We start from the raw sequence: 24,793 nt of genomic DNA, 5'->3' as shown, positions 1-24,793 counted from the left end.
CTGCTGACTAGTGATGTTGAGCATCTTTTCATGTGTCTGCTGGCTGTCTATATGTCTTCCTTGGAAAAATGTCTATTCAGGTACCCTGCCCATTTTTTAATTAGGTCTTTCTTTTTTTATAAACTTATTTTATTTTATTTATTTTTGGCTGCATTGGGTCTTTGCTGTGTGTAGGCTTTCTCTAGTTGCAGCAAGCAGAGGCTACTCTTCATTGCGGTGCACGGGCTTCTCACTGCAGTGGCTTCTCGTTGCGGAGCACGGGCTCTCGGGGTGCGGGCTTCAGTAGTTGTGGCATGTGGGCTCAGTAGTTGTGGCTTGTGGGCTCTAGAGTGCAGGCTCAGTAGTTGTGGCACATGGGTTTAGTTGCTCCACAGCATGTGGGATCTTCCCGGACCTGGGAGCGAACCTGTGTCCCCTGCATTGGCAGGCAGATTCTTAACCACTACGCCACCAGGGAAGTCCAGGTCTTTTTTTTAATGTGGAGTTGTATGAGTTCTTTCTATGTTTTGGATGTTAACCCCTTATCATATATATTGATTGCAAACATCTTCTCCCATTCAAAGCTGCTACCTCAGTTTAGGTCACTATAAACTTCCCTCTTAGAACTGCTTTTGCTGCATTCCGTAGATTTTGGATCATTGTATTTTCATTTGTCTTGGTGTTTTTGCTAATTTCTTCTTCGATTTCTTCATCAATCCATTGGTTGTTTAGTAGTAATTGTTTAGTCTCCACATATTTGTGTTTTGGGCAGTTTTTTCCTTGTAGTTGATTTCTAGTCTCTGTTGTGGTTAGAAAAGATTCTTGATATGATTTTAGTTTTCTTAAATGTATTGTGACTTGCTTTGTGGCCTAGCATCCAATCTATCCTGGGGAATGTTCTAAGTGCACTTGAAAAGAATGTTTATTTTGCTGTTTGGGCATGAAATGTCATATATATATCTATTAATTTCATCTGATCTAATGAGCTGTTTAAGGCCAGTGTTTCCTTATTGATTTTCTGTCTGGATGAATTGTCCATTGATGTAACTGGAGTGTTGAAGTCTCCTCCTGTTTTTGTGTATCTGTCAATTTCTCCCTTTATATCTCTGTTAATATTTGCTTTATGTATTTAGGTGCTCCTATGTTGGGCACATATATACTTAAAATTGTTATATCTTCTTGTTGGTTTGATCCCTTTATCATTATATAATAATGCCCATCATTGTTTTAAAGACTGTTTTATCTGATATAAGTATTGCCACCTCAGCTTTCTTTTTGTTTCCATTTGCATGGAGTACCTTATTCCATCCCCTCACTTTCAGTCTGTGTGTGTCGCTAGATCTGAAGTGAGTCTCCTGTAGGCAGCATATACATTTTTTAAAAATTCATTCAGTAACTCCATGTCTTTTGATTGGAGCATTTAGTCCATTTACATTTAAAGTAATTACTGATAGGTATGTACTCATTGCCATTTTGTTCATTGTTTTTGGGTCACTTTGTAATTATCTTTTATTCCTTTCATCTTTTGTCCTCTTCCCTTGTGATTTCATGACTATTTTTAGTGTTATATTTGGATTCCTTTCCTCTTTTTTTGTGTGTATCTGTCATAGGCTTTTGGTTTGTCGTTACCATGAGGTTCATATATAATATATGAACATGTTATGTCATATGTAACACATAATATATATGATTCATATATACATATGATTATTTTGATATCTTAAGTTCCATTGCATTCTAACAACCTCACATTTTTACTCCCTCTTTAAGTTTAATTTTTTTTTTTTTTTTTTTTTACGGTACGCGGGCCTCTCACTGTTGTGGCCTCTCCCGTTGCGGAGCACAGGCTCCAGACGTGCAGGCTCAGCGGCCATGGCTCACGGGCCCAGCCGCTCCACGGCATGTGGGATCTTCCCAGACCGGGGCACGAACCCATGTCTCCTGCATCGGCAGGCGGACTCTCAACCACTGCGCCACCAGGGAAGCCCAAGTTTAATGTGTTTTTTTGTTTTTAAATAAATAAATTTATTTATTTATTTATGGCTGCGTCAGGTCTTCATTGCTGCGCGTGGGCTTTCTCTAGTTGCGGTGAGCGGGGGCTGCTCTTCATTGCTGTGTACAGGCTTCTGACTGCGGTGGCTTCTCTTGTTGCAGAGCACAGGCTCTAGGCACGTGGACTTTAGTAGTTGTGGCTCGTGGACTGTAGAGCACAGGCTCAGTAGTTGTGGCGTACAGGCTTAGTTGCTCTGTGGCATGTGGGATCTTCCCAGACTAGGGCTCGAACCTATGTCCCCTGCATTGGCAGGCAGATTCTTAACCGCTGCGCCACCAGGGAAGTCCCAAGTTTAATGCTTTTGACATCATATTTTACATCTTTTTGTTTTGTATATCCTTTAACTACTTATTGTGGTTACAGATGATTTTACTGCTTTTGTCTTTTAACCTTCCTACTAGCTTTATAAGTGGTTTATCTACTACCTTTACTGTAGGTTTGCCTTTACCAGTGAGATTTTTCTTTCCATAATTTTCAGATTTCTAGTTGTATCCTTTTCTTTTCCATTTTGAAAAGTCCCTTTAACATTTCTTATAAAGCCAGTTCAGTGGGGCTGAGCTCTTAGCTTTTGCTTGCTTGTCTGTAAAACTCATTCTCACTCTTTCAAATTTGCATGATAGCCTTGCCTGGTAGAGTTTTGGTTGTAGGTTTTTCCCTTTCATCACTTAGAGTATATTGTGCTACTCCCATCTGGTCTGCAAAGTTTCTGCTGGAAAGTCAGCTCATAGTCTTATGGGAGTTTCCTTATACATAACTAGTTGCTTTTCTTTTGCTGCTTTTAAGAATCTCTCTTTATCTTTAATTTTTGCCATTTTAATTATAAAGTGTCTTGGTATGGATCTCTTTGGGTTCATCTTATTTAGGACTCTCTGTGTTTCCTGGACCTGGATGTTTGTTTGTTTCCCCAGGTTAGGGAAGTTTTAAGCTATTATTTCTTCAGATAAGTTCTCTGCCCCTTTTTCTCTCTCTTCTCCTTCTGGGACCCCTGTAATGCTAATGTTAGTACACTTGATATTGTCCCAGGGGTCTGTTAAACTATGCTCATTTTTTAAAATTCTTTTTTCTGTTCTGCTTGGGCAGTTTCCAGTACTCTGTCTTCCAGATTGCTGATCTATTTCTCTGTTTCATCTAATCTTCTGTTGATTCCGTCTAGTGAACTTTTTTTTTTTTAATTTATTTTTGGCTGCATTGGGTCTTTATTACTGCACATGGGCTTTCTCTAGTTGCAGTGAGCAGGGGCTACTCTTCATTGCAGTGTGTGGGCTTCTCATTGCAGTGGCTTCTCTAGGCACATGGGCTTCAGTAGTTACAGCACACGGGCTCAGTAGTTGCAGCACATGGGCTCTAGGGCACGTGGGCTTCAGTAGTTGTGGCGCATGGCCTTCGTTGCTTTGCAGTATTTGGGATCTTCCCAGACCTGGGATCTTTCTGGACCAGGGATCAAATCCGTGGCCCCTGCATTGGCAGGTGGATTTTTAACCACTGTACCACTAGGGAAGTCCCCTAGTGAACTTTTTATTTCAGTTATTGTATTCTTAATCTGTTTGGTTCTTTGTTATATTTGCTAACTCTCTGTTGAAATTCTCATTGTGTTTGCCCATTCTTCTGCCTATTTTAGTGAGCATCTTTACGATCATTACCTTGGAGAATCTTTATGGGGTGGATTGCTCCTCTTTATTTTCTTTAGTTCTTTTTCTGAGGTTTTGTCTTTCTATAAAAAAAAAAAATTTATTTATTTATTTATTTGGTTGTGCTGGGTCTTAGTTGCTGCTTGCAGTCTCCTTAGTTGCAGAATGTGGGCTCCTTAGTTGCAGCACATGGGCTCCTTAGTTGTGTCTTGAGGGCTCCTTAGTTGCAGCTCGCCAGCTCCTTAGTTGCGGCACGTGGGCTCCTTTGTTGCAGCAGGCAGACTCCTTAGTTGCGGCAGGCAGGCTCCTTAGTTATGGCATGTGAACTCTTAGTTGCGGCATGCATGTGGGATCTAGTTTCCTGACCAGGGATCGAACCCGGGCCCCCTGCATTGGGAGCACAGAGTCTTAACCATTGCGCCACCAGGGAAGTCCCCTGAGGTTTTGTCTTAATCCTTTATTTGGAGCATACTCCCCTGTCCTCTCATTTTACCTAATTCTCTGTGTATATTTCTATGTTTTAGGTAGGTTGTTTTTACTTCCTAATCTTAGAGAAGTAGCCTTACGTAGGAGATGTCCTGTGGGGCCCAGCAGCACACTCCCCTCTGGTGCCCCCTGTGTGGGCTGCATGCACCCTTCTGTTGGCAGGGAGGTAACTACTTGGGCATGCTGTAGGTGGGGCAGGCCCCTGGCCCTGTTGGCTGCAAGGCCCTACTTTGTGCGTGGTTGCGGCTGCTGGAGGGTGAGATAGGCTTCCATGTGGTTGGCTGTGCAGCCTAAAGGGCACAGAGCTGCTACTGGCCCACTGATAGGTGAGGCCAGGTCCTGCATGGCTGGCTGCACAGCTTGGGAGGGCCCAGGGCTGCTGCTGACCGCTGGTGGGTGGGGCCTGGACCCCACATGACCAGTGCAGGCCTGCTGGTGGGCAGTTTTAGGCCAGAGGGAGGATTCCAAAACAGTGCTTGCCAGCACTGGTGTCACCACTATAGAATGAGCTCCCCCAGATGGCTGCCACCAGCATCTGTGTCCCCAGGAAGAATCCCAGTTGCCTTCTGCCTCTCCAGGAGGTTCTCCAAGCTCAGCAAGTGGATCTGACCCAGACTGCTTTCAAACTACTGCCTCTGTGCTGGGACTTAGAGCATATGAGATTTTGCATGCACCCTTTAAGAGTAGAGAGTCTCTGTTTCCCACAGTCCTCTCGCTCTCTGGTATGTAAACCCTGCTCATTGTCAAAGCCAGACGTTCTGGGGGCTCACCTTCCTGGTGCAGAACCCCCGGGCTGGGGAGCCCGATGTGGGGCTCTGACCCCTTGCTCTTTGGGGAGAACCTCTATGATCGTCATATTTCTTCTGTTAATGAGTCCCCAACCCGGGGGTATTGGTCCTGACTGTACCATGTCTCTGCCCTGCTCACCTGTCTCGTGGTTCCTTCTTTATATCTTTTTTTGTGGCAAATCATTTCTGATAGTCTTCAGGTTTTTCTCATAGTTACTCTATAAGTAGTTATAATTTTGGTATGCTCATGGAAGGAGGTGAATTCAGGGTTTTCCTACTCCTCCACCTTGGCCATACCCTCTGTATTCTTATAGCTTTAAATACCATCTGTTGATGACTCCCAAGTTTGTATTTCTAGCTCACAACCTCATATATCCAGCTGCTTCCTCATCATCTTCATTCTGGGTATTGAATAGATATCTTAAACTTAAGTCCCAAACTGAACTTCTGCTCACACCCAAATGCACCCCAAACATAGTCTTTCCAATCTCTGATGATGACAAGTCAGTCTTACTGGTTGATGGGGTCAAAAATCTTGGAGTCCATCTTTTACTCTTTTAGGAAATTGTGTTGGCTCCACCTTCAAAGTATACCAAAAATCTTACCACTTCTCTCCATTTCTACTGCTACCACCATGGTCCAAGCCACCATCTTTTTGTTTTTTGTTTAGATCAGTGTAGTAGCCTGAAAGTTTTCTCTCTTGTGTCTCCTTCATAATAGTCTCAGCACAGCAGCCAAAGTGATGCTTTTAATATCTAAATCAGATCATGAAACTTGCTCTTTTTGAAGTCCTCTAGTGACTTCCCCTTGCACATAAAGTTTAAGTCAAAGTCCTTGAGTGCCCTACATAGACTTACATGATCTGCTTGCCCCTTCCACCCCAATTTACCTCTCAAACCTCCTGTTTTTCTGTTCTTGCTCTTGTTCTCTGTGGTCTAGCTGTAATGGCCTCCTGGAACGTATCAGACATGTTTCTGCCTTAGGGCCTTTGCACTGGCTATTCCTCTGCTTGGAACATGCTTTCCCTACATTTCTTAATTTTTAACACTCTCATGTCCTGTAAGTCTTTGCTCAAATGTTGCCTTCTCAATGAGACCTACTACCCTGACTACCCTATTTAAAATTGTAGTCCCCAGTGCACTTCTGCTCCCCTTACCCTAGCTCTGTTTTTCCCAGTGTTTATCTCCTAACATACTGTTTAATTTGCATATTGTTTGTCTACTGTCCCTCTCTAGAATGTAAACTGCACAGGAGCAGGGATGTTTGTTTTGTTCGCTGGTACATCTCAAGCACCTAGAATAGTTCCTGATCTAGAGCAGATAATAAGTATTTGTTGGATTAATGAATTTTAAAAATGAAGGAATCAAGGCACGAGATAGTTAACTTGACTGAACTAGTAAGTGGAGGAACTGGGATTTGATTCTAAACACTTTGTCTCCTGGATGAACCTTCTTAATCCTACACTGTATGCCTCTCATTGTAGTCTCTTTGTGAGTTAGCAGATGAAAATACAAACAAATATGAAGGGTAGTATATGATAATATACTTATATATTGATAATCATATGAGTAGAAGAGAGGACATTTTGTGGAAGGAGAAAAATGTATAACATATCAGTAATTACTTTTAAAACACTGGTATAATTTGTATCACATTATAAAATTATACACTGATTTCTCATTGCACATTTTTGCCTCTGTGCATGCTAATTTTGGAAAAACCTACTCATCATTACATGTTCAATTCAATAGTTACCCACACCACAAAGTCTTCCCTGGTTTGCCTTTTCTCCCCACCCCACCAAAAAAAAAAACCTGAAAAATAGTTTCTTCCTCATCTAATCACCCATTGTTCTTAATCTGTTTCTGTCTAAGGGCTTTTATCAGATTGGAGGAAAAGTACAGTTAATGGTATAGCTCTATTAGGCTGGAAGCTTTTTAAAGGCAGGATTCGTAATAGTGTCCTATTGTAAGTCCCATGTACTTGGTAGATGTCGGTAAGTGTTGATTGAATCTCTGTTGTCTTTTGAATAGAAAAACACTGACAGAAGAAATAACATATCAGGGTGGAAAGAGATGAAAAACTCTGTACTCATACTTGGTCTCCCACAGGACTGGTGGTTCCCAGGTGGAAAGGGCTATAACTTTCCACAGACCAAGATCACTAGGGGCTGGGCAGGGGTTGGTTTTTCTAGACAACTGGCATGATCAGCTGGCATCTTGAATCCAGAATGCCTGGTGTCAAGGCAGTCTGATTATCCCCCATGACGTGTCCAATGGAGCATCCAGGCCCTGACACAAGCCCTGGGACTGGCCAGAGTAAAGGCAGAGGCAGGTGTTTCCAGTTGACTAAACTTGGTCTTTGATGTTAGCTAATCTTGTTCCTGTCTCTTTGAATGGAATTCTTCTTTTTAACTTTTATTTATTTTATTTATTTATTTTTGGCTGCATTGGGTCTTCATTGCTGCACGCAGGCTTTCCCTAGTTGCAGTGAGTGGGGGCAACTCTTCACTGCGGTGCACGGGCTTCTTATTGCGGTGGCTTCTCTTGTTGTGGAGCACGGGCTCTAGGCGTGCAGGCTCAGTAGTTGTGGCACATGGGCTTAGTTGTTCCGTGGCATGTGGGATATTCCCAGACCAGGGCTTGAACCCTTGTCCCCTGCATTGGCAAGCGGATTCTTAACCACTGGACCACCAGGGAAGCCTGAATGGAATTCTTAAGTGAGATAACAGAATTTCAATATGGGGACTCTAATTTCAAAATGTGGGAGTCCCTGGAGAAAAGGAATTGTATCTTAATCATTTTTATAGCTGTTGGCACCTAGCATAGTAGATGTTTGTTCGGTGAATTTCTGTGATAAATGAGTAAAATGAGATCATTAACTTCATGGTATATTTTATCCTTTACCACTTGAAAACTGGTATTTCTTCTCTTTTTTGCTGTTGTATACTGAAAAAGAATTGTGTTTTTTACTTTTGTACACTCCTGGTTTTAGATCACTTAGTAATGGAGTAAGACAGATTAATCTTGCTATAATGTGCAGGATGCATGAGACAGGGAGAATGTTAAAGGTGAGAAACAAATTGGAGACGACCACAATCCTTGGACTTGGTGATAAGGTGAATGTGGAGCATGAAGCCCTCCTTCCACAAGCCTATAGCTGCCTCGGAGATTCCTATACAATTATAGTGCTGAGCCACTCTGTCGGAATTACTTATTTGTCTGTTTCTCCCACCAAACCTTAGTCCTTGAGAGCAGGGACTCTGTCTTGTTCATTATTATATCTGTAGTTCCTAGCACATGGTAGGCAGTGAATAAATATTTATTGAATGAGTTAGTTTGAGAGAGAGATAAGAACTGTATATAGATATTTGAAAATAATCTCCCTGGGGTTTGAAGTTACCAAAGTAAACTTGCTGGAGATCAGGTATCTCCAGCCAGGACATAAATGATGGAGCCAGGATTTGAACCCTGAGCCTTGAAACCTCAAAGCTCTGTACCATATTGCCTTTTCAAAGTTAAAATGTGCTCTTATAAGAATTTTCATGTGGTTATATATATTTCAAATTTAGAACAATGTATGCTGTTATAGTAAGTTCTGGGCATATAGTGAAAAGTAATCAATTTTGTTTGGATTTGCTGTAATTGATTTCAGATTTCATTTCCTATTTTAGGGAAATCTAAAACAAATAAAAGAACAAATAGAAGATCATAAAAAGCGAATAGAGAAGTTGGAGGAGTATATAAAAACATGCATGTAAGTATAGTAAAAACAAATTCCTTGCAGCTTTCTTGTATCTCAGGGGTCTCGATATTTGTAGTATAGTCATCAGATGAATACTTCCACTGTATCATAATGTCTTTGTCCTCCATTGTTTTTTTATTTCATTGTAGATAATTAAAAATTATCCTTGACCACTGAGGTTTAAGTTCTGAAAATATAAATGTCTAACAGTGGTGAAACTTAAAACTCTCTTTTGGTATCGATATTTTATAATAAATGTATGTCATGAAAGCTAGCACCACCTAAGTATTCTACCACGAAGAATTTCTTTTTAATTGGTATTTACTTACCATTAAGCTTATGATGATTTCTCTGGTTATAGTGACCTATCCTTTCTTTTTCAGAATCCAGAAATATGTATCTTTTGGATCAAGAAAGAATGATTAAAATATCTTTTGTCCATGTTTGGTGCTAAGTTTATTATATTGTATTTTTCATCGTTTAAAATTGATAGAGCATTATTCCATTCCCCTGCAATGCCAGACTAGAGTATACTGTATCTTGTAATTCCTAAATTTTGGGTTTTCTTTTTGCTGTATAATGTATTATTGTTACTGTTGTGTAGGAATTTCTTGAAAGAGAAAAAACAGCAAGAGGAAACCCTAGTGGATGAAATTGAAAAGACAAAATCAAGAATGTCTGAAGTTAATGAAGAGCTGAATCTTATTAGAAGTGAACTGCAGAATGCTGGAATTGATAACCATGAGGGAAAACGTCAGCAAAAGAGAGCAGAGGTTCTGGAACACCTTAAAAGACTTCACCCAGATTCTGTGGTAATTGAAATAAAAAGGCTAAGCTTTCTTATTTGGGATTAAAATTTTGCCATTAATAGGAAGTAATGTTATTTCAGAAATCTATAAGTTTTGTGTTTTATTATTTATATTTAAAACATAATAGTAAATAACTGAGGTAAAATGTAAATAACTCCCAGTAATGTCTATAGATAAGTAATTATTGGGGAGAAACATTAACAGGAACACATTACCCAGAAAGTCCAGGTATGGCCAACATCCCCAAAGGACACAGGTGCATGAAATAGTCTGTCGCCCATAGACACATGTCCTCAAACCTCATTTCTTCATGATTTCAGGTTTTTTAAAATATTTTTTTCAGTAGACATTGTTGGCATACTTTTGAAACAGTGAATTTTTATTCTCCAAATGTGACTGCTATCCAGTATTACTAGTGTATTTCATTAGCCCCAGTACAGCAATATCTACTAACCTGTTGCTTGGGGAGTCAGCCTCACAGAATTGTTTCCTTCGGAATTGGGGTCTGGCATCTCACTCTCTTGTCACTGACACCAGTGTACCCTGTGTTAACCGCTTGCACTCTTTGGAAACACCTGTCCATTGGCCTCCATGATACTACACTCTGTTGGTTTTCCTCCTGTCGCTCTGGCCTCCCATCTTCGTTTCCTTTACAGCATCCTTTTTGCCTTTCTGACTCTTAAGTGTTAGTCTTAACTTCTAGACAATGATGGAGGAATAAGGCTGGGTCACAGAATTCTTCCCCTAATACTAAGGAGAATGACAAAAACTAGTGAGAAACTAGTTCAACAACCAAAAGAGGAAAGGGGCTCATACATCATGCTATAACCTTCAGAAAATGGTAATAGTCCAGAATTTCTTTAAAAAGATTGAAGTATAGCATTGCTTGTTCTTAATTATGCAGAAGGCAAACTGATACATCGATTAATTCCTGAGAATTCTCACTTATTATCCCTTAATCTAGAAAGAAGCAAACTCATATGTTTGTTTCCTTTAGAGTAAAAATTATCACTAAAATAGAATCGGAGAACATGGACCTCTGCTTCTCTTAGATGGAAGTGAAGGCTCTAGGGCTCCTTGTTAAATTGAGAAGCCAAATCAAAACCCTCTCCCCAAAAATGGGATTTGTTCTCTTCCCCCAAGGAGAGAAACCTTGGTATGGGATATTAATTAAAAACTGAGAAGAAAGAACAAAACTCAGGTATTCAAGTAAAGCATATGCACAGCCTTAGCACAGCTCTCTTACCCCTGCCGTCTAAGCCCATAGATGATGGGAAATAGATCAGAAAATACTTAGAATATAGAACAAAAAATACTTGGTCCATCATCTGTTGCTCAGAGGAGATAACCACTCAATTTTAGGTGAGACAATCAAAAAAATTATCCGTCACAGAAAATAAAAGCTTTGCCCAGAGCTGCCCACATTAAATATAGGGAAGGTGAAGAGAATCGATATGGCATCTATAGGTACATATAATAATAAAAAGAAAGAATAATTTAAAAGGCTTTTAGAATTCGAAGAGCCTTGTGGAAGAAGGTTACAGGACAAAATCCCCCATAAGTGTTCTGTGCTGTGGACAATTTAATAAGAACTTGAATTCATAAAATCAGGTTCAAATATGAGCTAAAACGGAATAAAATAAAAAGAAAAATGTAGAGCTAAGGAGACAAATCAAGAACAAACACTGCTGAACTAATAATAAATTGCAAATAACAAGGAATGGATTACATAGCTGAAAATCAAATTACTGACCTAGAAGTAAGGCTTGAGTTAATCATAGGTAAATTGAGAAGAACAAAGACCAAGGTAATAAATATTAAAGACAATGATGATCTATCATGAAGAAATTGGTATTTCGAAGTAGAACCTAACATTGAAGAAAGAGTCTAAAGATGTAAAATTGAATCTGCAGACATTCTAGGGAGCATTGGTACAGGACGGGTGGCATTGTGACATTTAATAGACTTTTTGAACTTCAGTCTGGTTCTTGACCAGTCTTCAGATCCCCAAAAACACTTCTCCGTGGGAAGCCTTCCCTGGCTTCTCAGGTCAACCTCGTCTCTGATACATATTCTCAGAGCTCTCTGTGCTTAATCACAGTGCCTGTTATAACTCTACTTTGTACATGCATGCAATTATTGATTATTTATATCTTCCTTCCCTACTAGTCTGAAAGCTCTGTGAGGTCAGAGAGGATGTTTTACTCAGGCGTGTTTACCCGGTTTGTGGCTCAGTGCCTTCATGTAGTAGGTGCCTCAGCAGTTTCTTATTTAATAAATAAGGGAATGAATGAATACTATTTAATTGCTAGCTTTGTAAAATATTTTAATACCTTGGTATGACTAATCCCTCCTTATTACTCTTTTGTTGAATGAAGTGTGACACACCTAAATGGATATTTCATAATGAAATTTATTTCCATTTGAATGAGACTGTTAAATTATCATGTTTATAATTTAGAAAATTAGTTTTTGGTCTATGCTGCTTTGTTACATTAGAAAACAATGAATTATATGTTCCTCATTAATGTATTTGTTTTTCTCTCCTTTTTTGAAACCTGCTAAGTTTGGAAGACTGCTTGACCTGTGTCATCCTATACATAAGAAATACCAGCTGGCTGTTACTAAACTTCTTGGTCGGTACATGTTTGCCATTGTTGTAGCCTCTGAAAAGGTAGCAAAAGATTGTATTCGATTTCTGAAGGAGGAAAGAGCTGAACCTGAGACATTCCTTGCTTTAGATTACCTTGATGTAAGTAACTTATAATCCTTAGTATTTAGTAGTGATATAATTCTGTCTTTTAAAGTGTGTCTTTATTGCCTGAGACTATGGTAGTGATTGAAAAAATCGTAAGTTGGATGCCAGTTAGTCATTCATTCAAATGGCTGGTGTTAAGGTATTGGCAGGCAAAGAATAGTATCAAGTGGGTGCTTTCTTGCCTTCATATCATTTCTTCCTAATCTAGTTTTGCCATAATTTACCCTGGTGATTTCAAGGACATTGCTCTAGCAGTGCACCACTCTGCCTACTAGCCAGCGATTTATTTTGTCCTATAGCAAAGTATAGGAGATGGATAAGACATATGTTCTGTCGGTGAAATGCCAACCCAGAGTCTCAGTTGTAAATATGTGGTCCAGTAAATATACATGTCAGCTCTTGGTGTGGAGCAAGCCAAATTTTGAACCTTGAGGTATGTATTGAAAGGCCTTAGAGCATCCAAAGTTTAAATTCCTGAGGCAGGAACTCCATCATTATCACAGCTGATATCCTTCAGTGATCTTTTCATTGCTTAATAAAGAAAATGTTCTACTTGGTCCAGCTTTCAAGTCCCTGAACTGCAGGCAGTGTGCATAGTGGTTAGGAGCACATGCCCTAGAGTTGGACTGACCTGAATTTAAATGGTAGCCCTCCTTCTAATTAGTTCTCACTGATTTGTCCTTAACTTTTCTGAGTGTCAGTTTCATCATCTGTGAAGTGGAGGAATTAGTCCTTACCTGATTGTATTTTTGCAAGGAATCACTACATGCAGTACACCTAGCACAGTGCCTGGCACAGAGGAGGGGCTCAGCAAATGCTAACTGGGTATTAATGGTTCAGACTTGGCCTTTTGTAGTTTCACACTTTTGTTTATACCTTCTGCCCACTAAAACTATTTAACCTAGTTCATCTGCCTGTTAAAATTCTGTTTTATGTATTTCATGCTTAAGAGTTTTTTCAAGGCACACTCATTTTTTAAAAATATAATACAGAAGTGTATCAAATATAAAGGAAATACTCCTACCTCATCTCAGTGCTCAATTCCTTTATCACAACTATTTTAGATTGCTTCCATCCATACAAATTTATATAAATATATGCTCCATATATATATGTGTGTGTATATATATTTTGGTTGTATATAGGGTTTTCCCTTTGTTTTGTTTTACAAAAATGAAATTATACTTGCTGTTTTTCAGTAATATATTGCAGACATCTTTTGATCTCTTTATCGACCCAACTTAAAAGTCATGTCAAAGAAGATGTAAAAGCTTTCCTGATCATTTAAGCCTAAAATGATTTTCTGAGTTCCATGCTGTTGTGCCACTCTTTTGAAAGTATGTAAATGGGTATTATCTCCCACTAGATTTTATGATTTTGAGAGCATGAAGGGCTTCTCATCTGTTGCTTTATCCCAACTAGTTAGTGACAGAGTTGAATCTAGAAATTATATCTTCTGGCTTTTGATGAAGTGTATTTTTAAAAAATATTACACAAGCCAAAGGTGGGATATTGTTCATCAGGTTCTTGTCAAACTTTTATTGTGTATAAGTACATACTACTAATCATTTGCTTTCATGCTTATGTATATTCTTTGAAAAAGAATGTACTGAGTGTTTGGTTTTTATTTTAATACACCTAATATATCAAGTATATTTTAAACCGTTTAGATCAAACCAATCAATGAAAGATTACGGGAGATTAAAGGCTGTAAAATGGCGATTGATGTCATAAAGACTCAGTTTCCTCAGCTGAAGAAAGTAATTCAGTTTGTGTGTGGAAATGGCCTTGTCTGTGAGACTGTGGAAGAAGCAAGGCATATTGCCTTCAATGGACCTGAAAGACGGAAAGTAAGAGGCTTAGATTGTACTTTCGGATAATTTGAAGCAGTATTTATAAGACTAACATATTACACACACAAATATCTATATATGCTTTCATATGTTCTCTTATGTAGGGGAAACTAAAATAGAACCTAAGATGTTAATGGCTTCAGTAGTTTTTATAATGTTCAGTTTTCAAAAAATTAATTTCTCTAATACTTCCCCAAATCATAAATCATATTTTGGACGTTAGATTTACTGTAGTGAGAGCCTAAAGCTCTTAATTTTTTTTTACTCTATATACAATAAATGCCCCTGTCGAATCTCAGATTTTCCCTGTACTTACGTATATAATACGTGTGTTTCTGAATACCAGAAAAGATTTTAGGTGCTTATTTTACATTCTGGGTTAATTCTTCCATAGCTCAATGGAGATATTAACTGTCCTTTTACACATTCAAGGTTTTAACACATTTTGAAGTTGTAGAAATAGCACAATTGAAACGAGGTTACTAGATAACCAGTCTCTCAAGGGAGTAATTTTGGTTTTAAAAATATTGTTTTACTGTCAATTGAAATAGAGTTTGTATTTAGTTAAGCAGTATTAAATTCTTCGAATTATCTGACATAGTTTTTCTTAAAACTACATCTGTGATGAAATGTAACACAATGCCTCAGGGCATAAACTATGGAGTAAGACCAGTGATACTACTTAGTAATTAATTATGTGACTTTAGGCAAGTTTCTAAACCTCTAATTTTAGTTTGTTCATCTAAATTTGGGGAAATAATAGTACTTATTTCATAGAGTTATAGGATTAAAATAAGTAATAACATGCAAAATGCTTTTATAGTGCCTAGGAAATAGCTCTCAAAAAGTGATAGTCATTTTTTATTTACTAGTCATTTTACGTATTTGATCTGGAATGTCCAGAATCGCAAATTAACACAAAGTGGGGGGGTTTGGGCTATTCTTATGAAAGATAGGAATTTCCAGTATTAAATGTATTGACTTGTCTAATATGATTAACTTCTCATACATTTTAGTAGTTATATCTATAATTATCTTAATGATAATGTGATCACTGTCTTAGTAATCACTGTCATTGATTTCTACATATTAAATTTAAGCAGGTGTAATAAGTGAGCGACTACAGTATCTTCCTTATTTTGCTACCTAATTAACTATGGTAAAATTGATTTTTGAATATTTGTAAAATTGATTTTTGAAGATTTGTGTGGTCAATTTAAAGAAGTCACATGAAAATACGATTGTGTTTAACCCTTCCTTCATTCAACATATATTTATGGTTTATATCTTGTCCACAGTAACATGCCTTACCCCTTGAGGCTGTATTTTGTTCTTATCGTTATTTGAAAATTTTAATCAGGTTTATTTGTCATATTTTTACATTAAGTATATTCCAGGGAGTCTTATCTTCTTCCTATTACTGTTATTCCACTTGAAGAATATTCTCTGTGTTTTAGGATGCATAAAACATTTGGATAGGGAGTTCCCTGGTGGTTCAGGGGTTACGATCCTGTTCTTCCACTGCCAGGGTGGGGAGTGGGTGGCGCGGCTTAGATCCCTGGTCAGGTAACTAAGCTCCTGCATGCCATGTGCGTGACCAAAAAAACGACAAAAAAAAACCCAAATATGGGAAATGCCCATTAAAACTACACTGAAATACTATTTTCACCTGTGAGATTGATCAACATAAAAAAGTTTGATAACACTTTATGGGGAAAGAGACCCTTGCATTCACTGCTGTGGGTGTGTGAATTTGTACCAGCTCTGTGAAGGGCAATTCTAGCAGTTGTACTTCTTCAGAACGTTACATACACATGTATATGAAATGATATATATAAAGAGTTGTTCATCGAACCACTGTATGTAGCAAGCAAAATTGGAAACAATTTGCACAAGACTATGTTCAATAAAATTATAATACATTCATAGAATGGGACACTATGCAACCTTAAATAAGAATGAAGCTCTTTATATACAAGTGTCAGACAATCTCCAAGATACATTCAGTTAAAAAAAAAGTAATAAGTAGACTAGAGTGTAGTATGTTACCATTTATGTAAAAAATGGGGAAAGAAGAGATATATGTGTGTGTTTGTTTATGCAAAAATATTTCTGGAAGAATACATAAGAAATTGACAGCATCGATTACCTCTGGGGAGGATAACTGGGTGGTGGTGTCTAGCAATGCCAGGGAGATTTCTTACTCTTTACTCTTGTATTTTTTGGATTTTGAACTCATGAATATTTTACCCATTCAGAAATAAAAGCAAAGGTTAAAGTATATTATTTTCCTTATCAGTGAAAGGCAACTTAAAAACTAGGTATAATCTGCATAACACAAAAATTATAGAGGATCTACTTGTAACACTGAAACAGTATTTCTTGAAACAGTTGAAGCTGGCTCAGTGGAATGATTGGTTAGCCCTCAGGGCAAATTTTTAATGCCAAAAAATTTCTCCTTTTCCTAAGCCATGTTCTCTGGAACTTTTATTTAATGCTATTTAAAAATTCCTCCAACTCCTTGTTTTATATAAGATCCCAGTTGTGCCAGCCGTGGTATTTTTTCAGGAATGCAACCTCCAAAGTAGGCATAGGATTACTGCACTGAGCAACCACTGTAAGCTATAAGTTAAGGAATTTGCAGGCTGGAAATAGAAATTATAGTCCTTCCAGAATAGGAATTTGATTGTAAATCAAATGTAAATAGGTTATTTGATACTAAATTTACTTTTAGAAGAAGTAAATTATTTTAATAAACCTAGAAACTATCAAAAAAAAACCCTGTAATTCTATGAATTGTTGCCCATTGCATTTTTAGAATTGAAGGTCTATAACATGGTGATTATTGAGAATATGGACATTAAAAAAAAAAAGAACATGGACATAGATGTTTGACCAACTTTTGGTTTAGGAATTTTAGTCCCTGTGTATGACTTTAGGCAAGTTTCTTAATATCGTTAAGCCCCAATCTATAAAATGGAAATCATATTTACCTCACGGGGTTGAAACATAGAATTGAATAGCATAAATGCACTCTGTCAAGCACAGTATGGTAAATGGTTGCCATGACAACAGCAGCAGCCAACGAAGCAATGAAAGTAAAAAGAGTCTCAGAACACCGTTTGTCCCTCTGCTCTGAGACAGGAAGTTGACTTGCCCAAGTATGGCTGGGAAGAGAGAGTTGGCATTAGAACACCATGTGTATTATGACAGATTCTTAGCTCAAAGTTCTCAATACACTTCTCTCTCTTCTCTCCAAGCCAGCCCATGGATTTTTTTCCTTTGTGTTACATTTGGCTTTTACATATCGGAAACACAAGTTAATAAATGTTCATTTTGGGAAAAAGAGCTCAAAAAGGAAAATAACCATCCCTAACATGTCCTCTAGAATAGAGTTGCCAGATAAAATGTTTGGACATACATTTAAAAGTTATTTGTTGTTTATGTGAAATTCAAATTTACCTGGGCATCCTGTATTCCTATTTGCTAAGTCTGGCAACCATACCCTAGAAAGATCTGCTGAGTATTGTGGTACATATGCCATATATTTGCTAATCAACTGTATCACCCTTAACCTTTACAGGTATTGGTGTGTGTATAATTGAGTCTTTACTATGAGATCAAAATATATTTACTTAACTTCACTTTTTTTTAATCGTATCACTTTTATATTTTAATTTAATCTAGAATTCATTTTAATATGTATTATTAGATGTAAGTATTAGCTTTTTCCCCCTAAATGGTTAATTACCGGTCCCAACATCATATATTGAATAATTTTTCTTCTTCCTACTTATTTGATCGAATTTACTGATTTCTCATCAGAGTCTAAATTATTTATACTTTGTTCTTTTTTCACCTAGTATAATGTGTTATCTCTAATTATTATTTGTAGCTATCTTATTGTATATTTATATTTATTATAATAATCTTTATTATAATCTATAAAAGAATAATTTCTTTTAGGAAATAGTCAAGATATACATTATAAATAAGTAAACTATTAGCCCACAAGCACTATAAAATCATGTATAAAACTACACTCAGGTTCTTCTTTCTAGATCTTGATCCCTCTCCTGTATTCTTCAATTCTTAGTACCACTATTCTAACCAATGAAATTCTGTTTTCTCCTCATGGATTTCCTTGTAACCTCTACAATTCCCAAGGTTTTCTGATTATACCACCTAAATATTTCTCAAATCTTTTTCCTTTTCTTCACTGTAGGTATTGGCTGATTTCATACCATCACCTCTGGCTTCACTTGGACCACCCCATTTTCTAGATACTTGCCAGATTGGTGTACTTAAAGTTCATATCTGACCATTTCACTCTCCTGTTTGCTGTTAGACTGTTCAGTGCTAATCCCCCAGCCCCCTCCACAAGCCCCATCAGTCCTCATTTGTATTTGATCCACATTCTTCCTGTGATGACATACTGAGAACTCTGTGATCTGCCCTGTCTACCAGCCTCATTCTTTCCCTTCTTTCTTGAAATACAGACACATAGCTAGAGCTCTAGGAGTCGTCTTGGACTACAAAATGACTTGAGATTGTCATAAAAGAAACACTGACACACACATCACTAGTGACACACTGTAGATGTAAAGTAAGCTTTATTTAGAACAACTTAAAAGCAGAGAAGCAGTGGAGCCTGTGTATTTCCTCAGCTTTCATTCCACAGAGGTGGGCTTTGGCCAGGCAGAAACAGCGTGAGCTAAAAGTGTTCCAGGAGGGGGAAGCTGCCTCCATACCACTTTATATTTTTATGGGGAGGTCGGAGGAGTAAGCTGATCACGTAACAGTGGGCTTCCTGGTCAGGGAAGCTGCTTTCCAGACCAACCAGAGCTTATCTACAGGAGTTCAGTTTCCATGCCATGGCTGTTGGTATCCAGTAGAGATCTAGTGTCCTTCCAAAGTTCAGACCTGATGAGAAAACTCATTGCCAAGCTAACCGTTGGGAGGGGAGGGAGCCCCCAGGGCCTTCCAGAAAATAAGATGCCTGTCTCCCTTGAGGAGTAATCCAAGTACTAAGGATGGTAGAGCAATATTATAGGAGTCTTTTTTTTGTTAACTAGGCAACCACCATACATACGCTGGAATGTTTACCTCTGTAATTGCAAGAGAGAAATAAACTAAGTTTTCTGTTAAATATAATTAATGTACTTCTAACTAGTACCTCTGATAAGATACAGTGAATGCCTTCAACTCCACTGGAAGCCTTCTGTGAACCTTCCAGGCTGGGTTGGAGCACCCAAGTTTTAAGCTTCCAGATTACTCTGTGTTTTTATTGTCTCATACTTTACATTGTACTGATATGTTTATATGTTTCTTTTTCCTACCAGCATGACTCCCTAAGGGTCAGTACCATATTTCACTCCCTTTTGGTCACTCCAGTCCCCAGTATAGAATGTTTCAAACACAGCAGCCACAAAGAGAATGTTTGACTGAATGCAGGAATGAATGAGATTCCTGTTAGCTTTTTTTAAAATTAGTTCACATTACGTGGTTTTAGTCCTCCACAGCCTGTCTCCTCTGCTTTGACTAATTGATTAGAAACATTCGCAGAACACTGAGAATTGCTTTCATTTATTCTATAAAGCATATGGTTACTCATAGGGCTATAAACTTTAAGCTATTTTATACCTTTGACTCCATTTAAGTTTTTTTCTTGGTCCCAGTTTCATATTCATTTTAGAGAATGTGATATTTTTGATATCCTAAAGTAACTAAGGCTGTTTTCATAGTATGTCTTTGACATGTGATGTCAGATTCTTTAAAATACAGTATTATATAATACAAACTATGAGATATTAAATACAAATACTCCTGGTTTTTTCTTCTCAATATTGAATATGTTTAGAACTAATATATAATTTTATTTTGAAATTTTTAAATTGCTGCTAATTTGTTGCCTAGAATTGTTTGGGCCTTAGCAAAACAGGGTTTTGTATTTGAGTTTGTTGGCTGGTGTCCCTCATAAGCTAGTTATCTTATTAGTGGAGTTCAGTAAGTAGTTTTTCTCATCTACAAAGTCTCAGCTGTGAAAGTTGTCATATTACGTTCTGTTTTTATCTTTATGTACATTTCTCCAAGGTAAAATATTTTTAATTTTTACAGACAGTAGCTCTTGATGGAACGTTATTTTTAAAATCTGGAGTCATCTCTGGAGGGTCAAGTGACTTAAAATACAAGGCTAGATGCTGGGATGAGAAAGAATTAAAGAATTTAAGAGACAGGAGAACTCAGCTAATCCAAGAATTAAAGGTAAATCCATGTTGTAAAAATTGTAGAATACCAAGTAGAGTAATTGTGTTTTTAAGCTAATTTCTTGGGTAATAAAAGTACCATGCCTATAGTTTAAAAGATTCAAATTATGCAGAATGGAATAAAGTAAAAAATAAAAATCTTTCCCTTACCCATCCTTACATCTCAGTGGTATTTGTTAAACATAGTTTGATACATAACCTCCAGAAATGTACTCTGTGTATGCAAGCATATGTGTTATTTTTCTGATTTGTTTTATTATGGACTTTTGCTATTGATGGTGTTTGCAGCAAGCTTTTTCACTGAATACCATAACGTGGACATGTTTTCATTTTAGCATATAGAGAACCATTTTATTTTTAATGAATCCTGCCTGGCGTTTCATTATATAGATTTTGCTTATTTAACCAGAGTCTAAAAATGGACATTTGGTTTTTGCTATTACAAATGATGCAGCATTAAACTTTCTTTAGAGAGGGAAAATAACACAGTGCCTAAGAATATAAATCCTATAGCCACACTGCCTGAGTTTGAATCCTGACTCTGCCACTTACCAGCAGCAGTATGACCTTAGGCAACTTACCTTGCCCCTTTGTACCTTAATTTCCCATCTGTAAAATGGGGATAATAAAAGGACCTTCCTTGTAGAATTATTTTAAAGATTAAATCAGATATTCCAGGTAAAATACTTAAAACAATGCCTGGCAAAAATCTAAGCATTATATAAATGTTTGTTGTTATATCTTTACTTGTACCTCTAAGATGATTTCCTACATGTGGAATTTCTGGGTCTAAGGATGTGTGTATTTAAAATGTTGATAGATACAGCTAAGTTCCCATCAAAAGAAACCTGTAGTAGAGTGTGTATGTTCCTAGATTGCAACACTAGATACTAACAAATATTTTAATCTTTGCCAATCTGGTAAAGAAAAAAGTGTAATCTAATTGTTTGAATATGCAATTCTTAATAACTGAGGTTGAGCATTGACTCATGTATTTATTGGTTCTTTGTAATTTTTTTCTTCTGTGAACTTTTTTTTAAAATAAACTTATTTGTTTATTTATTTATTTTTGGCTATGTTGGGTCTTCGTTGCTGCGTGCGGGCTTTCTCTAGTTGCAGCGAGCGGGGGCTACTCTTCATTGCAGTACGCAGGCTTCTCACTGCAGTGGCTTCTCTTGTTCCAGAGCGCAGGCTCTAGGCACGTGGGCTTCAGTAGTTGTGGCACACGGGATCAGTAGTTGTGGCTCGCAGGCTCTAGAGCACAGACTCAGTAGTTGTGGCGCCTGGGCTTAGTTGCTCCATGGCATGTGGCATCTTCCCGGACCAGGGCTGGAACCCATGTCCCAGGCATTGGCAGGTGGATCTTAACCACTGCGCCACTAGGGAAGTCCTCTTCTGTGAAATTCTTATTTATTTCCTGTGCATGTTTTTCTATTAGGTATTTGTTATTTTATTACCTACTTTAAGAATTATTTGTATTATAAATAAATTACCCTTTAGTCATGTATGTTGTAAATATATTCATGTTCATGTTTCAGTATTTCATGTTATAAATATATTTTCCCCATTTTTTTTTTTCTTGCGGTATGCGGGCCTCTCACTGCCGTGGCCTCTCCCGTTGCGGAGCACAGGCTCCGGACGCGCAGGCCCAGCGGCCATGGCTCACGGGCCCAACCGCTCCGCGGCATGTGGGATCCTCCTGGACCCGTGTCCCCTGCATTGGCAGGCAGACTCTCAACCACTGCACCACCAGGGAAGCCCCGGAAATATATTCTCTATTCAACTTTTTTTGTCGGCTATATTGAAATGTAATTTATATACAATAAGTCACCAATTTTAAGTGTATGATTCAATAAGTTTTGACAAATGTATGTAGTCGTGTAACCACCACCAAAATCATGATATAGAACATTTCCATAACCCCCCAAAATTCCTTTGGGCTCCTTTGTACCCCCTGGACCCTCTGGACCCTGGCAACCCAATCTACTTTCTATCATTGTAGCTTTTTCTGATTTAGAATTTCATATAAATGGAATCATACAGTAAGTAGTCTTTTGTGTTATGCTTTCTTCATTTAACCTAGTGCTTTTGAAATTCATATTGTGTGTATCAAAAGTTTATTCCTTTTTGCCATTCAGTATCTGTTTGACATTTGACCTTGTTTTATTATACATGTATTTTTAATCTTTATGTAGCCAAATTTATTAATCTTTTATAATTTCTGGATTTCAGTGTCATGCTCAGAAAGACCTTATTCTTTCTGAAAATGACAAAAGAAATTCAATAATGCTTCCTTCCAAAGTATCATTTGTTGAATATTGTAATCCCACACACACACTTACTTGAAATGTCAACCTTAACAGATACTAAGTCAGTAGAATGCTTTTAGATTATTTATTTTTCCTATTTAGCTTTCTTCCTTTGTGTATACAAATGACCAGTTTTTGATTCAAGGAGATATTCTGGCAAGGTTACTCCGCTAATTTTAATCTTTCTCTGTAAGCATAAGACTGCAAATTATGTTTTGATCTAAGTAAGATATATAAATAAATATTCAGCTTCTAAAGATTTTACAAATTTAGGCCTAGGCACAGAGAAAGTTCTAGGAAGGTGGCAACTTGAAATGAATCTGGCTTCCTATCCATGTTTATACTAAGCTCTTTACCTGTGTGTCTCACCTGAACCTAGTGGGGAGTTGGGTGCAAATGATGTCTTGAGTTCTGGGGGAGGCCACCAGGAAAAGCTGATGCAGGGCTTCTGTTGATGTTTGAAGAGTGCTGGGAGAAGAATCAGGACATAGGGGAATCCTGGGGGGAGGTTAAATATTTGTCCCATGTGAATATGCGTAGTCTTGAACCCCATGAAGCTAAATATTAGTAGGTTGTGGCCTCCCTATTCCTGAGTTTGGGAGAGGCCAAAGAGACCAGAGAGACGTCTTTTCCTCCGTCTCAGAGTGGGACACTGACAGTTTTCTGTTGTAATTGCTGGCCTTTGGGTGTAGAGACTGCTTGTGGGGCAGCTGCCATTTAGGATACCTTAATACCCAGACCTGATCCTCAGTAGGGAAAGAAATGCACAAATGCATTTGAGGTGTTCCAGGAGCCATCAACACTTGAACAAAAAAGTAGCAGTAAGGAAATACAATGTAGTGTCAACCCTCTCTCTGTCCCCACACACAAAAAAAGACTTTCTGGCACTAATAAATGTATTTCTAAACTATAGAATGCTGTAGGTGGATTGAGGGATGGGATTGCCATTATTGAGAACCAAATTAATAACCTGGAAGACCAAGTGGAACAGTATCTCAGTGAGGGGGAAAAATCACAAAGCTAAGGAAATCATGAGAAAAATAGAGACTTTAAGAGAATAGTAAGTTTCAGAAAGAGGAAAGGGAGCACAGAGGAGAGGAAATAATTAAACAAAAAAGAAGAAATGTCTCTAACTGAGGATCCACCTTAATTTACCAATTGAAAGGACACACGTAGTTCCATGTAGGTTTAATGAGAAAAGCCACACATTAATACAGAAGTCCTAGGTTTTAGAGGCAAGGCTAAAATACGAAAATACGCCACCCCCCTTTAAAAAATATTCCTTGTATTTTTTTTTTTTTTAATCAAGCTCGTATCCGACTACAAAACTAGATGAGACTGGAATAACAGCTATAGGCAACTGAGGGAAAAGGGCTACATCCCAAGATATCATTTACCTTTCAGGAATCTGCAGATAAGCAGATTCAGAGATAATGTCATGCACATACTCCATGTGACAAAAATACCAGAGAAAGTACTCTAAGCAACACATGGATTAGAACAGACCTAATTATAATAAATGAATAGTGCTAAACTAACTCAGCAAAACCTGGGAACTAGAGATGGAGACAGAAGTAAATATGTTCCAGAGGTCTTATCTGTGGAGATGAAGAAGTAAGAATATTCTAAAGATTGTATCTTGGTGGGACTAGAGTGTTTAAAAGTACACTAACACAGGAACAAATAACAAAAATAATGCATGAAAAGAATAAAAGATAAAAAGTAAGATGGAGGAAATAAAATTTTTGTTTATTAGTCATTACAGTAAACATGAGTGGATTTAAGTTTCCCATTAAAAGACCAAGATCATCATAGCTTAAAATAAGGCAAAACTCAGCTAAATGTCATTTGTAAGAAATTGTCTTAAAATTGAATGTTGAAAATTATGGGATGAACACCTGGCAAATGCAAACAAAAAAGAACAGGAGTGACAATATCAGACAATGTGAACTTTAAGGTTAAAAATCCTCACCTATAGTAAACTTTCAATAAATATTTATTGAATGAATTGAATAAAGAAGGACATTATATATTAAAAAACAAGATTTCCATTTTAAACCTCTTTGCAGCACATAGTACCTAAATATTTAAAGCAAGGATAGTTAATAAAAATGAAATTA

General features: G+C 37.5%; 1 protein-coding gene across 1 annotated transcript in view; it reads left to right on the top strand.

Annotated features, from left to right (window-relative positions):
* The window catches only part of SMC1B (structural maintenance of chromosomes 1B), an 85,506-nt gene that overhangs the window by 29,155 nt on the left and 31,558 nt on the right, over nucleotides 1–24,793 (top strand). Inside the window, exons 8-12 of the mRNA XM_060026004.1 lie at nucleotides 8,608–8,690; nucleotides 9,283–9,490; nucleotides 12,054–12,239; nucleotides 13,916–14,095; nucleotides 20,216–20,362. Of these exons, the coding sequence (XP_059881987.1) occupies nucleotides 8,608–8,690; nucleotides 9,283–9,490; nucleotides 12,054–12,239; nucleotides 13,916–14,095; nucleotides 20,216–20,362 (804 nt within the window). The remainder of the gene's footprint in view (nucleotides 1–8,607; nucleotides 8,691–9,282; nucleotides 9,491–12,053; nucleotides 12,240–13,915; nucleotides 14,096–20,215; nucleotides 20,363–24,793) is intronic.

This window comes from Delphinus delphis, chromosome 11 (genome assembly GCF_949987515.2).
Source record: "Delphinus delphis chromosome 11, mDelDel1.2, whole genome shotgun sequence".
Classification (NCBI taxonomy): domain Eukaryota; kingdom Metazoa; phylum Chordata; class Mammalia; order Artiodactyla; family Delphinidae; genus Delphinus; species Delphinus delphis.
This window is presented reverse-complemented; position numbering and strand designations above follow the sequence as displayed.